The sequence below is a fragment of the Balaenoptera ricei genome, chromosome 17 (genome assembly GCF_028023285.1).
Source record: "Balaenoptera ricei isolate mBalRic1 chromosome 17, mBalRic1.hap2, whole genome shotgun sequence".
In the NCBI taxonomy this organism is placed as follows: Eukaryota; Metazoa; Chordata; class Mammalia; order Artiodactyla; family Balaenopteridae; genus Balaenoptera; species Balaenoptera ricei.
This window is the reverse complement of record NC_082655.1, coordinates 70,205,757-70,223,595: the sequence shown is the minus strand read 5'-3', so window position 1 is coordinate 70,223,595 and position 17,839 is coordinate 70,205,757. Positions and strand designations below refer to the sequence as shown.

Here is a 17,839-nt window from a genome sequence, read left to right as displayed (position 1 = left end):
CATCCCTTCTGAACATTTAAAGTTTATTGATAGTTGATATTTTTTTAACTGTGATTTTGAGATACCACAGATAACCCAACAAAGATAAATTATGCTTACTTGTTTTTAATGTTAAAAGTTTACCTTAGATTTCTTCAAACATTTGATTACATTTCTAATTCTTAAAAAAAAAAAAAAAATCATGAATCAGTAATGAAAATGTCCAAAAATTAATTGAGGTCATGTTGGGACAACTCTGTGAATATATTAACAGCCACTGAATTGCATACTTTAAATGGGTGAATGGCATGGTATGCGAATATCGTAATAAAGCTGTTTTTTAAAAGAAATAAGCTAAAGCAAATATGGCAAAATGTTAACATTGCCTTTATTTGGGTGGCAGCACTGTTGGTTTCTATTATATTTTTATACTTTTTGTATGGTTAAAATATTTTATAATAAAAATTGTTTAATGGAAGAAGATAAAGCAGTGGATATGGGGGAAAAAATTACAAATCAGAATTTATTAACCAGAACATCCTATTCTCTAATCATTTTAACTAGCAGAAAATGTATCTTTCTATTTGAGACAGTAATAATAATCCTTAAAATTTATGTGAAAGCCTTGTTATTCTAACTTTACACATACATACGTTTAGTTTAAAGTGTCCTAATTTTAAAAGATTAATTGTGAACTTAATTGCAATTAATTAAGAGTAATTCAGATTGTGGAGTAATTGCAAATATCATGTTAAAAATGTGTGATAAAATAGCTCACATCAGATTTCTAATCAAGATGAGAAACAAAGTATCTATAAGTACAACTATTTACTTTGAAATGTATTTTTTCTTCCTTTTTCTCTCTAATCTAACCCTAGCTCTTGTATATATTTGTAATAATTCTATTTTGGTTTATGTATGAAGAAACATTTTTCGTGGATGTATAGTCATTTAATAGTTAACAACATCTTTAAGTCCTATAATTTTTAGAAGGGAAATAGAAGTTTTTTTGGTCATCTAAACCTAAATATGATCAGAAATTATTAAACCCTTTTTATATGTGTTGCCATTTCTTTGGATCACATAAAAAAGCTTAGGAATGTATTTCCTTTTATATATTTCATGTGGGAAGAGGAAATATATATTTTGGAATCTAAAATTCAAATTTACCATCTTATATGTGTGAAATCATGATGTTTAAATTTTTTACAATTTGAAATGTAAATAGCCATATAATAACTTAAGCAACTTTTCTAAATAATATGTTAAAGAATTGCTATTGTAATTCTTAAATAAGAATGCAATTTATTCTTTTTTCTTTCAATAAAAAGAAAAAAATGAATTGTAATTGCCACACTAAAAATTCTTTCTTCAGGAGAATCAATTATGAATAATGGCCAGAAGAATTTCTAAAATTAATTTTGTGCAAGACTCCCCCCGCTTCCCCCCCCAAAAAAATACCTACTTTACCTACTTAGTATTACAGTTTGTACATTTGTTGTCCTCTATTTGTCTTAACTACATCACAGTTCCTGGGGAGAAATGCTTGAATATGTGTACTTTGAAAATTACCCCAATTGATTCTGAAGAGTAGCACCACCCAAGAACCCCTGGTATAGAATGAAAATACCCAGCCAACTGAAAATCTAGATAACATGTTTAATTTAGTGTGATATTACACCTAAAATTTATTAAATTTCTCAATTATTCCTAGATTTTGTCTTCAACTGTTTATTGAGTTGCTCTAATATTTAATCTTTTCTATAGTACCTAGCACCTGAAGTAATCAGAAAACAGCCCTATGACAATACTGTAGATTGGTGGTGCCTTGGTGCTGTTCTGTATGAAATGCTGTATGGATTGGTATGTATTTCTACTCTGTCATTATGATTCTAATATGTTATAAGTGATTTCAGTTTTCTCTCTTTCTTTCAATAATCTCGTGGACACTTAGATAACACTTAACAGAACAGTAGTAACCTGGTTAAATGAATCCAAAACCACATTAGGGATATGCACAAAAAAGAAAAACTTTTCGTTTTCTTACTAATTTTTTATAATTATTTCTCTATCATACTAATCACTACTTCAAATGTTCTCATCACACTACATTTTTAAGATATAGACACTTAGTTGTAACATTAAAATTACCCACTTTCATTCAGTTTGCTCCAGTCATTCTGCCTAATTTCAAAAAGATGGAAAGAAAAAGATTTTATTTCTCAGAAGATAATAATACCTTTTGGTTTTGCCTCGTATTTTGTTTTTAATAAGGATTTAATAAGTATATTTACTGGTGCTCTGCTTTTTTTAATTACTGGGAACCCTTTATTCCCTTTATCATAAACATCATGTCTTAAATATTTCATTGGAAAAAAGTGATGTTTGCTGTGTAATCCGTTTCCCCAGTTTTTATTAATTAAAGACACAATTAGCCAGAGCTTCTGATTAACGAGTCAAATTGTTTTACTACATTGAGTTAATATCATTCCAACCAAAAGCAGACAATTTAGGCACTTTAATTAGCTTACATATCCTTGCAGGAATAATGCATGTTTTTCTTTAGGCTTTTTTAAACATTCAGAATAGTTTTTAGGTTCCCTTTGTGGGCCCGTGAGTGGCCAGCAGCCTCAGGATGGTGACCAGGCTCTCATCACCCACACTGCTGCTCCCTCTAAGCTAAATCCGCCATCCGCTGAGACTTGAGCTGGTCTTGGCTTTTTTGTTTTGCTCTGTGTGTGTATGTGTGTGTGTGTTTGCCCTGAAAATGGGGGCAATCTCAGTGAAATTCAGTCCCTGAGGTATGTTTTAGAGCATCTTTTGTCTCATGTTGCTAACTTTGAATGATAGATTCCCAATGACAGCCAATGCTGTCTCTTCTTTGCCCTTGACCATGATCTGCTTGTTAAAAGATCTAGTTTTCTGGTTATGCTGGTGACTTAGAAGACCTGATAACCACTTTATACCTTACTTTCTTTAAGTGTTGGGTATTCGTCAGCCTGATATTTCCGAATCCTTTGTATTTCTTTAGAGGACTTTGAAAGTATAGAATATTATCATTGCATATAGAATGTAATTGATTCAAAAGGGAACCTTTGAAACACATACTTCATTAATGAGACTTATATTAACAATTTAAAAATAAAATTAGATTTTAAAAAATGAAGTTTTTCTTTCCTATACAAAAGAAAAAAATAACAAGCCTGTAAACTCCCTTAACTTTAAAAATTATTTTTACTTTAAACTTGTAACTCAAAAATTAACTGGTTAATTCTCATGTTGGAGCTGTACCTCAGGTCTTTAAACTGTGAGTAGAATTTTGATTCTGCAGGACACTGTCACTGCCACAAGTTAGGTCTCCATCTCCACTAGAAATCCTTTTAAATTAGTTTATTCCCAAGTCTCAAGAAGTTATTTGTTTGATCTGTGTTGAATCTCTATTTCCAGTAACTCTATCATTATGCCTAATGATGAAGTTGGTAGTGGTTTTCTTTAAAGTAGATCCTATTGCAACTTTTATACAATTTATACCTCTCTGCAGGTGTTATTGAACAAACTGACCCTAATTCATTTAGTGAACATGTATTAAGCTCCATAGCGCGCTGGGTTTTAAAATCTCTTCACATGGAAGGCCACACTGTAGATGTTCATATGCCCAAAGAGGCCTGTGCTTTTCTGTACTTGTGCAGCCAGACTGCTCTTTGTACATCAAGGCCAAATCTAACTATTTTAACCCCATCTGTGCATAATTCAATTAGTACTAACTTTCTCCTCTCCCCCTCTCCCCACCAGCCTCCTTTTTATTGCCGAGATGTTGCTGAAATGTATGACAATATTCTTCACAAGCCCCTAAGTTTGAGGCCAGGAGTGAGCCTTACAGCCTGGTCAATTCTGGAAGAACTCCTAGAAAAAGACAGGCAAAACCGACTCGGTGCCAAAGAAGACTTCGTATGTACATCTTTCCCAGTATCCTCTTTATTAAGCTTATTTATAATTTGGAGATAAATCCTTATTTTATGTGGTATTTAATGGGATGAATGCAGCTCTTAAAGAATAGCACCATGAAAAAGAAGCATGCTTGTTCCAACAATTTTCACCAGTGTTTATATAGAACTGTACAGTGTTTAAAGCTCCTGTACAAGCATTTTTGTCATTTGATCTTCATAACAATTTGATCCTGTCCTTTTCATCCCCCATATCCAGCTTTCATACCCTATTATTTATTAGAATTTCCTCCCCCTTCTAAAAAAAATGTGTGGCATGCATTTTTTGATTGCCTAAACTTTTAGATCATTTTGTTTAACAAGAATTTAAGTGCCTCCTGACTGCATGAAGTAATACCTTTTGCTTGAACTATCATTAAATCACTTTTTTTCCTGAGAATTTAAATGTGACACCTCCTTGAAATAATTATGGGATCTGCAGGTTTGCTTTTTTTTTTTTTTTCCTTCAAATCAGGGTAATTTAATTGCTAGTGCAGTTACCAGTGTTACGTTAGTGAATTCATGAACTACTGAGGAACATGAACTTTTAAATTCAGTAAAATTTCTCAGGAGTTTTTGGGGGCTCTTTACCAGTCTTGAACTTGAGCTGTGAATAATAAACTCGTCTTCTGCTGCCAGAAATCTGAGAGTCATTCCTGACTCTTCTCTCTTCCTTTCTTCCGTATTCAGCAAACAGCCAGACCCTAGTTTATTTGCCTCCTAGATCTTTCCCGTATCCAGACACCTCTCTCTACTCCCACTGCTACCACTCTTTTCCTAGCATTGTCATCTTCTGTTTGGCCACGATAGTAGCTGTTTTCCTTTTTCTGATCATGACTCCCCAGTCCATTCCCCCATTAGTCAGAGTCGTCTTAAAAAGCAAACAAACAAAAAACCCCCACATTTGTGACATTCCCCTTCCTAAAACTCCTTGATGGAGTCCCATGACCCTAGAATAAAATCCAAAATTCCTAGCATAGACCCAGTGTGATGAGCCCATTTACCTCTTTAAGATCCTCTTTGTGTGACAATCCCAATCCTTTCCTATACCGCAGCCATATGGGGCTCTCATTTTCTTGACCAAACTAAGCTCTTTGCTGTCTCAGGCCCTTTGTATTCTGCTTGGAATGTTCTCCCCTCATTCTTTTTTGTCTGCCTACTTTTTACTTATCTTCCAGAACTCTGGTCAGATACCACTTTCTCTGAGAAGTCTTTTTAAACCCATCAAACTAGGTTGGATCCTACTTTTTATACACTCTCACGGCTCCTTGTAGGAAGAAAAACTAGAATCAATACTGTGCCGACTTCTGACAGTAGCAACCCAGAGTGGAATCATTTTTGGTAGTAGAGCTTGTCACCTTGATTTTACCCCTGCCCCACTGTGTAAAAAACTCTCATTTAACATCTTTACCTCCCCGTTCAGTAATAATAATAATTCTTTGTACCTATGTAGTGCTTTATTCTTTTCTTACGACTTTTATTTCCGTATTTTCCACTGATTCTTGAAACAACCTATGAAATACCTAGGGCAGAAAGGTTAACCCCACTGTACCTGTGAGGAAACAATGACTGTGAAGTGGATGTAACTTAAGTCCGTCATTCTGAGTAACTCTCCCACGTCTGCTCTGGGAGTCTTTTCACTACACCATTTGGCCAAATTGAATAACATAAACATGTACCTAAAAAGAGCTTTTGAGGGACAAAGTAGAAATGGTTCGGTTTCATAAAATTCTTCAGTGAGTACTTAATATATTCTTCAGCATTAGTAAAAAAATCTGTTTCTTTACTATTCTAGCTTGAAATTCAGAATCATCCTTTTTTTGAATCACTCAGCTGGACTGATCTTGTACAAAAGAAGATTCCACCACCGTTTAATCCTAATGTGGTATGTTTACATCCAAATCTTTCTTTCTAAAATAGTGAAATATAGAACTGTAGCTCATCGTAATTGTAGGAATAGATCTCAAAATCTAACCTGAATCAAATTGAATCAGTACCTAATACTTATGAAACATGTCACTCAGGATGTCTAGTACAACTGATAACTTCAAGATGACCCATAAGATTATAGTTACATTAGATTGAGCAGAATATCTTCCAGAACAGTAATTGTGAAGTGCTTCTTAAGAGCATGTGTAAGAAAGCCCAACAGGTTTAAAAAATGCAAATTAAAGTAACTGTGAGGTATCATTTTCATACCTATAAACCAACAGACATTTTAAGTAACAGTAACACACAGTTTTTTTCTAGATTGATATAAAAAAAGTCAAATAATGTTTGACTTGTTAAATCTACTGATGGAAACATTTTACTTAAAGGATTAACAATGTTGAAATGTTTGGAAATAAATATATAATGATAGGGAGATTATTAATAAATCATCAGAAGGCCAACAATGATGTTACTAATGATAGCTTCCTATATGTAGGCATATATACTTTTTATGCATTACAACATGTAATTTATGCCTCAAATAAGCTATCAAGTTACTGCTATTACTATTCTTATTATACATGTTTTAAAATGAAGAAATGAAAACTCAGAGATGTCACGTAGCTGGCTAAAAGTAGCAGACCTGAGATTCAGATGTGTCTGATCCCAAGGTCATTATTTTTTCTATGCTTTCTTACTCTCTATTGCCTTTTCTTGTTAAGGAAATGATAATAATAATAATAAATATAAAATGAGTAGATGTTTGGAAAATCCTTATAATGTTAAATGAAAACATGGTAATTATCATTTTTGTGACAATATTACAGCAGTAAAAGTAACAGGTAAGGACGGGAAGAGAATATAAATCAAGACTGATTTGAGATTGCAGGATCATAGCTGAATTTGTTTTTCTTTTATTTAAAGTTTTTTGGTGTTGCTGTGAAGCTCGTGAAACACTTTTTTTTGGAAAATTAGAGCAGGATAAGAAAATCACTTCAGGAAAGTATTATTTAGTGTACTCAGATTTCATTCAAGGTCAGTTTCAGTACATTGCTGATAGCTGCAATCAGCAGCTAATAGATGTGATATTGTACACTATAAATGTAACAATATTTGTAGACTGATTTATTTCATGTAGCTCATCCAGAAGTGACTGTTTCAGAAGTGACTCCATTGGCAATAATTTCTGTCCTAATTTCTAGAATTTGCAGTAGGAACCCAGGACCTTTAAGAATTATTGCATTTTCTCCTTTATGTTGAAAGTCTTACTGTTTAGTTATCCTCAGATGAACGTGTCATCAGGCTCATTAAAGCATTAGGGCCCCTTCTAAGCAACACTGAAAATGGAACAGTGTTGACTTCAGAGGAGTCAGGCACCTCCACGTTTGGATCCCTGCTGGTCTATAACTAATTAAACTTTAAAGCAAGACCTGCAACCGAGAAGCTGTAAGAGGAAAAAACTGATAAATTTGACCATGTAAAATTTAGAAATGTCTGCATGAAAAAAACACTGCAAATAAGAAACTGGGAGAAATTTCCCTAACACATAAAGCATTCTTATAAGTCATTGAGAAGAAAGACCAACGACCAGTAGAAACATGGACAAAAGACACAAAATATTCAATTACAGAAAAATAAATGCAGTTGGTTTTTTAAATATATGAAAAGATGTTCTAACTCACTGACATTTAAGGAATGCAAGATAAAACCCTAACGTGTTGCCATTTCTCATCTAACAGATAAACAAAGATCAAAAAATTAGCTCCTACACTGCCCTCAGTACTTGTATCCTTCTACTTAAGCCTGGCAGCAATCCTACGAAATAGTACCGTTGTTTTCCACATAATACAGATGAGTTAACTTAGGCACAGAAAAGGTTAAATAACTTGCCAAAAGTTTAAAGTTAAAATTGCAGACCTAGAATTCGAGCTCAGGTGCTTTGAGGAGAGAGTCTTCTCTCACTCTTAACGTAAGCCGTACAGTTTTATCCCCCTCAGTACTGGCCAGGAGCCATCAGGGCGTTCATAGAATGTTTATAAAGTCCAGTGAAGGAACGTTTTTTATCATTTATTAAGCACCTTCTACGTGTCAAATTTTGGGAATTTTATGTATTAACGCATCCAGTCCTCACAGTAAACTTAACAGGTAGATGGCAGTATTCTTATTTTACAGAAGAGGAAACAAGCTCACAGAGATAGGGTAGTTTATATAAAGAACTACAGCTAACAAATTTCACAGCCAGAATTCAAACCTTAGTCTTGTTCCAGTGTCCTTGCTTCTAAGGTTATAAATGAGAATTTGATGACTTTTTTTTTTTTTTTTTTTTTTGGGCTGCATTGGGTCTTCGTTGCTGTGCACGGGCTTTCTCTAGTTGCAGCGAGCGGGGGCTACTTCTCATTGCGGTGCACGGGCTTCTCATTGCGGTGGCTTCTCTTGTTGCAGAGCATGGGCTCTAGGCACGCAGGCTTCAGTAGTTGTGACACGTGGGCTCAGTAGTTGTGGCACGTGGGCCCTAGAGTGCACGGGCCTCAGTAGTTGTGGCTTGTGGGCTCAGTAGTTGCGGCACGTGGGCTCTAGGGTGCGCAGGCTTTCAGTAGTTGTGGCGCACGGCCTTAGTTGCTCTGCAGCATGTAGGATCTTCCTGGAGCAGGGATTGAACCTGCGTCCCCTGCATTGGCAGGCGGATTCTTAACCACTGTGCCACCAGGGAAGTCCTCATGACTTTTTTATATACACATGAGTATAATTTCTAGCATTCTTTCTCCTCTGTTGGGGAATTTCTCATATGGAAGAATCTAGCATCCTGAATTTCCCTGGTCTCTGCTCTGCTGTTTGTAGACCACCAGGCTAACTGTGTTCTTGGCTTATATATGTGCTCTGAACCTGTTTACCTCGGTTAGACTTGATGACTTGAACATTTTAAGGATTCCCTTCCTCTTAGAATAGAGATAACCTAGAGCTTCAGAGATGGGCTTTAAGAGTAAATCCCCTGAATCTGTATCCCAGTTTTAATCTGTAAATAAATTGGAAGGGGAGAGTCCATTAGCTTGTATCAGATTCGTGAAGGAAGATTGACCGCTACCTTCGAGCCTAAGTAGCCACTATGCTTCGCTTCCCAGGTTCCAGTCCCTTTAGGTCTCTAGAGCTAAGGGTGTCACAGCCGAATGCTCAGTGAATGACCTCTGTAGCACAAGAGTCACCTTTCATAATTTTACTTACTGTCCCTTCATTTCTTCATCAAAAGGCTTCAACTTCCCCAGAATTGAGAAACTGGATGGGCAGGCATTTTATGGAAGTGGAGATGCAAAATTTTCTCCTGAAAACCTCCCTGAGCCCCTTTTCTAAATTTAGAGGTGGTGATGGGTAGAGAGAAAGTGCGTCAGTTGCCAGACCCAAGATTCAAATTAACATAGGCGGGCTTCCCTGGTGGCGCAGTGGTTGAGAGTCTGCCTGCCAATGCAGAGGATGCGGGTTCGAGCCCTGGTCTGGGAGGATCCCACGTGCCGCGGAGCAACTGGGCCCGTGAGCCACAACTGCTGAGCCTGTGCGTCTGGAGCCTGTGCTCCGCAACAAGAGAGGCCACGATAGTGAGAGGCCCGCGCACCGCGATGAGGGGTGGCCCCTGCTCGCCACAACTGGAGGAAGCCCTCGCGCAGAAACGAGGACCCAACACAGCCAAAAATAAAAATAAAATAAATAATAAAAAGGCAGCATAGTGTTTAAAAAAAAAAAAAAAAATTAACATAGGCGAGGACCCTGTCACGCTAGCCTTCCTCACCCTTATCTTTCCTCCCCCAACCCAGAAACGAGAGCCCTAACTGTAAGAAGGAGCTGAATAATGAGAGTCGTGAAGGGAAGAGCAGGAAATGTTTCAAAGACACTGATGGAGTAGGAAGACATCTAAACTTGCCAGGAAAAAATAGACAAATTCATGAAGGGGCTTTAATGAGGGACTGAAGTAAGGGGAAAAAAGGTAAGGCGAGTAATAGTATGCTTTTTGACATTTTAGGCAGGACCAGATGATATCAGGAACTTTGATGCAGCGTTTACAGAAGAAACAGTTCCATATTCCGTGTGTGTGTCTTCTGACTATTCCATAGTGAACGCCAGCGTACTGGAGGCTGACGACGCTTTTGTTGGTTTCTCTTACGCACCTCCTTCAGAAGACTTATTTTTGTGAGCGGTCTGCCATCAAGAACCCATTGAGCAAATATAAGCCTACAGATGAGATGGAAACTCCTGTTTGTGTGAATATATTCAAATATGTTTAACTAGTGCCTCATTTTTACATGTAATGTTAAAAACTATGAAAAATGTATTTTCTGCTGTATGCGAGAAAATAGGGCATTTCAGAGAACTAAGTTTTGAATTAAAATTTGTATTCTTGTTTATTATTAAGCTTATTTTTAAACAGAAATTTTAAAAGCTACTGTTCTTAGCATTAACCTATTTTTAAAGAAAACTTTTTTGCTAATGACTGGTTTTTTTTCCCTCTAGGTTTATGCTAACATCTACCCAAGATAGACTGTTTTTTAACAGTCTGTTTCAGTTCAGTTAACATACATTAATGCCTTCATAGCTCTCTACTTTGAGTTCTCAGATCACAACTATGCAATTGGTACATGGTTGTTTAAGAAGAAACCATATCTTTCCATAATGAATCACTGTTTGACATAATCATTTCTTGGTAGGATTAAAATATAAAAGCATAGTTAACTCATTGGCTGCTACCTAACGCTTTGAGTAACTGTTCATTCTGCAGATCAAATTAAGAAGTAACAAAAGGAAATCCTATGCTTTTGAAATACCAGTTCAAATTTGTGAATTATTTTTCCTCTGGAGGAAAAGTAAAAGTTTAATAGTTAGAAATTTTAAGTATTCCCAAAGCTCTGAAGGGAAATAAAGTACTGCTGGATTTTTTTTTGAGGCGGTGCCAAAAATGAATGTCTCTGTGTCATGTATTTATATTACCAATACATTCTATTTATGTTCTTTTTGGTCTTTTGAATATTTAATATATTGTTAAGTAGGTCTAAATCTTGGTATTTGCTTTTGCAAATACCTTTTCAAAACTATCTTCCTAATTGGTTGATAAGTAAAAAATACTGCACTGTCTAGAGTATTTACCTAATTGGGAATTAAAAAGTAGAATAGCAAATTATGGGTCAGTATAAATGTATACAGTTTTACTACAATGTAACAAAAGTTAAAAGTAATTTAGGCAGATGCATAGTCAGTATCTTATGTATCTTAGAAAAAGTACAGGAAGCTGACCTTAAAATCATACTAAAAACCAACTAACTTGTATACTTGTAATTGTAAAAAAGAATATCTACAGAAAAACTAAAACTCATGCTTACCTTGGGATTCTGATTCTTAGTTTAGAGATTTTTCAGGTCTTGTAGGAAACTGTGAAAGAGTTTAGTGACGCAGTTTTGATGCTTCAGGAACAAGCATACTTTCCATGTGTGTTCTCTTGAGAAAGAAAGTACAAAAACTTTTCACACGAATACCCTTTAGCGTAAAATTGTTCAGCAGAAGAGGGGGAGGCAGAGTGTACTTTTGTTAGATTAGTAATATTTGCATCCAATACACTGAATCTTCCTTTAGAGGCAAGACTTTAATAGCGACACTGTAAATATTTGGTTTATTTGGCACTACTGTAAGTTCTGCTTTTATACAAAGCTCTTTGCTTATTATAAAACAAAAACTGTAGTTTCTTGTATGATTTTTTTTTACTCAGCCGTTCCTTAATTAAACTGCCAAAAATTAAAGTGCAATATTGTATATTTTTAAGAATAAATTTTAAATAGAATATTGATGTTTCTCAGATCACAAGAAATACAAATCTTATATAGCATAATAAAAACTAGCAAAAAGATTAATGATCATCTAATGCCTGCCATTATTTTATCTTGTTTATTTTTTATTTTTTAAAATTTATTTATTTATTTATTTATTTTTGGCTGCGTTGGGTCTTTGTTGCTGCGCGTGGGCTTTCTCTAATTCCATCGAGTGGAGGCTACTCTTCGTTGCGGTGCACGGGCTTCTCATTGTGGTGGCTTCTCTTGTTGCGGAGCATGGGCTCTAGGCACGTGGGCTTCAGTAGTTGTGGCACACGGGCTCAGTAGTTGTGGCTCGTGGGTTCTAGAGCGCAGGCTTAGTTGTGGCGCACAGGCTTAGTTGCTCCACAGCATGTGGGATCTTCCTGGACCACGGCTGGAACCCGTGTCCTCTGCATTGGCAGGTGGATTCTTAACCACTGCGCCACCAGGGAAGCCCCCTGCCATTATTTTAAATTAAAATTGGTGATGCTTACAATAGTCATTACAAACAATAATTATTCGTATATGTAAGGGGGAGAAGTATAAAATTTTAACTAAATATTTGGGCATACATAGAAATTTCTAGATTATCATAGGCCGACATGTTTAATATTCAGGGAACAAAATCTCTTCCAAGTTTCAAGTTTATTTTTTTTCTCAGAGCATGCTAAGTCTTTTAGAAAAAGGTCTGCCCTTTGAATAGTTGAACCATTTCATGGTTATTGCCAAAATAAACTCAAAGGTCTAAATGAAGAAGCCCTAACATTCTTCATGTTACACATACCTCTTATTGCCTATGGTACAGTGTAGGGCTTCCCAACCATTGTCATGTCACAGCACACACTGAAAATTACAAAATTTGGCACACCTGGGGAGAGGTGCCAGCTGACGTAGATGCTGGCAGCAGGTACTCTGCTCAAAAGTTTTTTATGCAAAAATAATTTTTGAACTTATGAGCCAGCAAACACTGTTGGGATATAATTTCAGCAATGGCAAATGTTTCAAAAGTGATTTAAATATTTGAAATATTTATTACTATAAAATTTTATCACTATAAAAAATTACCATTACCAATATCTTTTGGCATACCTGAAACTTTTATTGTGATTATCCATAGGCATAATATTACAGACCTTTACACAGATATTTTATGACTCATTCTTTTGTACATCACATACTGTATGAAAAGTGGGAGTGGTATGTGGGAACATTTTTAGTAGTGCTGGCATGATTTTCAATAAAGTGTGTTAAAATTGATAACTTATTTCCTCGTGTATGTAGTTTGGAAGTTAGCTCTGTTTTTGAAGTGGAATTTTCTGCCACTTACCTCTAACAGCAGTTTCTACTTTTGTTGGTTTTTACAGGTTATTCTGTATCCCAAGGAGATTGTTCACTTATATGAAACCCCAGAGTGTACGTGGATGAGCTTCAAGTAGCATGAGTACCTTGAAAAGATATACCAAGTTCTGTGTGTAAATAAAATCGACTTGGGGCAGGGAGTGCTGCATAGCTTTGTTCAGATGATCAAAAGGATTTACTGCTATAAAAAGACGGGGTTTCTTCTCTGCCACTTTTGTTCGCCTTCACTCACCTAATATTAAGAGCATTTGCTCTCTCATTTCCCTGAAAGCATTCCAATTGGAGATTTATATCACTTATTTAGCATTTTTGGTGCAATTTTATATAACCACCCATTTGTAATTCTTTAAACATATTCCTTAAAGGGACACCCCTACAGAAAAGTATTTCTTATTTCACTATTTCTTTGCATTATGCCCATTTTTACAGAGGTACTTAAGTCAGAAAGAAATATAGCTGTCTCAAAAGGATAACTTTTTGATAATTTACCCAAAATCAAGATAGTAGAGAATAGTTTAAAGCAATATTATACAAAGAAAAAAAGCAAGTATAGAAGTATAAATTCAGAGTGGTATTTATAGCAATGAAGTAGCCAATCAAAGGATCCTACAAATAAGTTATGAAAATGATGTACTGAATAAGTACTGAAAATGATGGATCACCATATGACTCTTATGGGAATAGTGTAAAACAAAGAATTACATTACTCTACATAACCTTGCTTACTGTAAGAACCATGCCCATTTGGTGTTTTTACTAATCTTGTGTTTAAGTGTGACTGAAGTTTTTGCTGTAAATTCTCTTGCAGGAATATATCTCAGATTCATCCTTTTTTTCTAATAAAATTTCAGTATTTCCACCTTATTAGGGAGCAGAGATTTCCACTCAATTTTAGTTAAATCTTTGTGGGCAAGTCAACAATGAGTTGTCAATATTCAAATGTTTTTATGTTTTATTAGTTAACTCTTGGAATCCAGAAGGCTTATATACAGTAAAACAGACCCACTGAAGGTCAAATTTGATCTCAGTGTGTTGTTTTGGTTCTTTCCAGGTAGTAGTTTATATAGCCTTGCTGTGTTGAATTTTTCTCTTATGCCTCAATGACAGCTTACTTTGTTAATGATTCACTGATGCTGCACACTGACACTTCTGTAATTTACTTTAGTAAGATAGCCCCTAGCGATGTGCTTCAATTAGATATCAGAAGCAAAGCTCTGTGTTTGTCAAAACTCTTATGACTTTAACACTTGAGTGCTGTGCACTTTGCTGTATATACAGCAAATTAAACCTCAAAGAAAAATATTAAAAGGGACAATAAAGTCAGTTACATGTAAGACAAAAATAAAAGTTAAATCATAATCCTGTCATCTTAAGTATTTTAGCCATTGTACCACATGACAGAGAAGAGACTCAGGAATTTGGTCCAAAGGAAAAGTTAAAGTGGTGAAGAGGTAGAAATAGCATAACCCAAGCAATGCAAGTACGCAAGAATGCATGACAGGGACTTCTGTTTTCCAGCTTCACATGGAAGGAGCTTAGAAGTTGCCAGGTTAAAAAAAGCTGAACAAACATCAACAACCTTTCTTGGATACAGATGACAGTGGACAACACAGGACAGACTGCTGCCCCCAAGACTGGAGAGACCGACGGGCAAATACAGGGATCTGTGGCTTCACTGGAACAGAGGCAGCCACCACGGGAGCCAGTGCAGGGGTAGGAAGACCTGAGCTGTATTGACAAATTGCTGGGGGTTAAGTGCACAACTCTGAGACTTCAGAAGTCCAGGAGAACCTAGTCACAGGGATCCCCACAGTTTTGTGAGATTTACCTCCCGGGGCTCAACCAACTTCTCACAAATATTAGAGAAAAATTCCTTTGTGCTTCCAGCAGGAGGAGGGAAAATGAACCATTTTCAAATATGCCGGAGCACTGTGTTCTGAACAAGGCCTGCCCTCAGGAGAAACGGGTTAATCAGAACCTGACCGGCAGGGTTTTATCAGAGCCTAATCACTGAGGTGGGGGAAAGGAAATACCCAACTCCAGTTCCTTCTAGCCATCCTAACCCACCTAATATGGGGTGGGCGGGGGGAGAAGCAGAAAACTGAGAAAGACGCTCAGTTTGTGGGACAACTACAAAAGATGTAACATACATGTAATGAGAATACCAGAAGGAGAGAGAGAGAAAAAAGAACAGAAGAAATATTTGAAGCGATAATGACAGAATTTCTCCAAATTAATGTCAGACACCAAACCACAGATCCAGGAAGCTCAGAGAACACCAAGCAGGATAAATGCAAAGACAACAAAACAAAACAAAACTATAGCTAGGCATATATTCTCAAACTACAGAAAATCAGAGACAAAGAAAAAATCCTGGAAGAGGCCAGAGGAAACAAAGATACGAATTACATCTGACTTCTCAGAAACCATGCAAGCAAGAAGAGAGTGGACTGAAATATTTAAAGTGTTGAGAGAGAGAGAAAAAAAACCCCACCAACTTGGTGAAGGAGAAATAAAGACTTCCTCAGACAAACAAAAATTGAGGTAATTTGTTGCCAGTAGACCTGCCTTCCAAGAGAGTTTAAAAGAAGTTCTTTAGAGAGAAGGAAAATAATATAATTCAGAAACTCAGATCTGCATAAAGAAAGGAAGAAGGAATCCAAGAAGAAATAAGTGAAGGTAATATAAAAACTTATTTTTTCTTAATTGATCTAAGAGATAACTGAAATAATAACAATGTATTTGATTATGTATGCATAAGCAAGCATATGCTTTTACGTAAGTAAAACAAATGACCATGATACAAGGAATGAGGAGGAGGAAGTAAGATTATTTTGTTATTATAAGGTATTCACACTAAGGTACTTCACTATACTATGAAGCAGTGTCGTTTGAAAGTGGGCCTTGATTAGTTGTAAATGTATATTTACAGTCTAGGACAATCAATTTAAAAAAGGAGAAAAGGGGCTTCCCTCATGGCGCAGTGGTTGAGAATCTGCCTGCCAATGCAGGGGACACGGGTTCGAGCCCTGGTCTGGGACGATCCCACATGCCGCGGAGCAACTAGGCCCGTGAGCCACGATTACTGAGCCTGCGCATCTGGAGCCTGTGCTCCGCAACAAGAGAGGCCGTGATAGTGAGAGGCCCGCGCACCACGATGAAGAGGGGCCCCCACTTGCCACAACTAGAGAAAGCCCTTGCACAGAAACGAAGACCCAACACAGCCATAAATTAATTAATTAATTAATTAATTTTAAAAAAGAAAAGAAAAGTGTAACTGACAGCTAAGAAAGGAGAGAAAATGGAATGAATTAAAATCACAGAAGGCAGAGAAATAAAAGACAAAAATAGGAAGGAGTAAAAAGGCAACAAATGGAAAGCAGTAACAAATATGGTAGATATTAATCCAACTATATCAATAATCACTCTGAACATAAGTGGTCTAAATGCACCAATTAAAAGACAGATTTTTCAGAGTGGATCAAAAAACAAGCCCCAACGACATGTTGTCTATAAGAAATCGACTTTAAGTATAAAGACACATACGGATTAAAAGTAAATGGATGGAGAAAATATATAGCATGCTTATACTAATCAAAAGAAAGGAGGAGTAACTATATTGATTTCAGACAGAGTAGACTTCAGAGAAAGGAAGGTTATCAGGAATAAAGAAGGACATTAGGGACTTCCCTGGTGGTCCAGTGGTTAAGACTCCGCACTCCCAATGCAGGGGGCCCAGGTTCGATCCCTGGTCAGGGAACTAGATCCCACGTGCCACAGCAAAGATCCCGCATGCCACGACGAAGATCCCACATGCTGCAACTAAGACCTGGCGCAGATAGATAGGTTAAACAAACATGGTGATAAAGGAGTCAATTCTCCAAGACATAACAATCCTTAATATGTATGCACCTAACAACAGGGTATATAAAGCTACATTAGGCATGCTTCAACACCCGTCTCTCAGAAATGGACAGATCCAGCAGGCAGAAAATCAGCGAGGACATAGTTGAACTCAACAACACCATCAATCAACTGGATAGAAGTGACTTCTGTAGACTGCTTCATCCAAAAATAACAGATAACACATTCTTCTCAAGTTCACATGGAACATTCACCAAGATAGATCAAATTCTTGGCCATAAAAAAACACAGTTTACCAAATTTAAAAGTGTAGAAATCATATAATGTCTGCTCTAAAACCACAATGGAATTAAACTAGAAATCAATAACAAAAAATAACTGGAAAGTCCCAGTTATATACATGAAGATTAAACAACATACTTAAAAATAATACATGGATCAAAGAAGAAATATCAAGAGAAATTTTAAAATGCTTTGAACTAAATGAAAATGAAAACAAAATATCAAAATTTGTGGATACAAAGAAAGTAGTGCTTAGAGGGAGATTTATAGCATTGAATGCATAAATTAGAAAGGAAGAAAGATCTAAAATCAATCTAAGTTCCTACCTTAGGAAACTAGAAAAAGAAGGGAAGTCAGAGGGAACTCTCTCTAACTTTTACTCAGTTTTGCTGTGAACCTAAAAACTGCTCTAAAAAATTAAAAGAAAAAAGCATGAGAGCAGGTCCTGTGTAGCTGCTGAAAAAGAAAAAATGGGAGAGGGGATGAGAATGGAAAGGGAAAGGACTTTGATTTGCATAAAACAGTCCTCTTCCACACAACCACCCCCAAGTTAAAAAATTAAAATGAACCTATCACTTATGAAGTATTCATCTTTATGAATCTGCCTAACAAATG

The 17,839-nt window shown here is 36.2% G+C and overlaps 1 protein-coding gene and 1 non-coding gene across 13 annotated transcripts in view; both read left to right on the top strand.

Annotated features, from left to right (window-relative positions):
* The window catches only part of SGK3 (serum/glucocorticoid regulated kinase family member 3), a 151,952-nt gene extending 140,233 nt beyond the window's left edge, over positions 1-11,719 (top strand). For 11 of the 12 annotated variants that reach the window (XM_059901457.1, XM_059901449.1, XM_059901455.1 and 8 more), the window contains 4 exons: positions 1,747-1,842; positions 3,772-3,927; positions 5,758-5,847; positions 9,904-11,719. In XM_059901457.1, coding sequence (XP_059757440.1) covers positions 1,747-1,842; positions 3,772-3,927; positions 5,758-5,847; positions 9,904-10,074 — 513 coding nt within the window. In that variant the 3' untranslated portion in view covers positions 10,075-11,719. Of the gene's footprint in view, positions 1-1,746; positions 1,843-3,771; positions 3,928-5,757; positions 5,848-9,697; positions 9,868-9,903 lie in introns of those variants that run through there. The other variant, XM_059901454.1, reaches the window with a different exon arrangement.
* Positions 11,720-16,765: 5,046 nt separating this feature from the next.
* Positions 16,766-16,838, top strand: TRNAG-CCC (transfer RNA glycine (anticodon CCC)). Its single transcript has one exon. It is a non-coding gene; the product is annotated as a tRNA-Gly (tRNA).
* Positions 16,839-17,839: the final 1,001 nt, after the last annotated feature.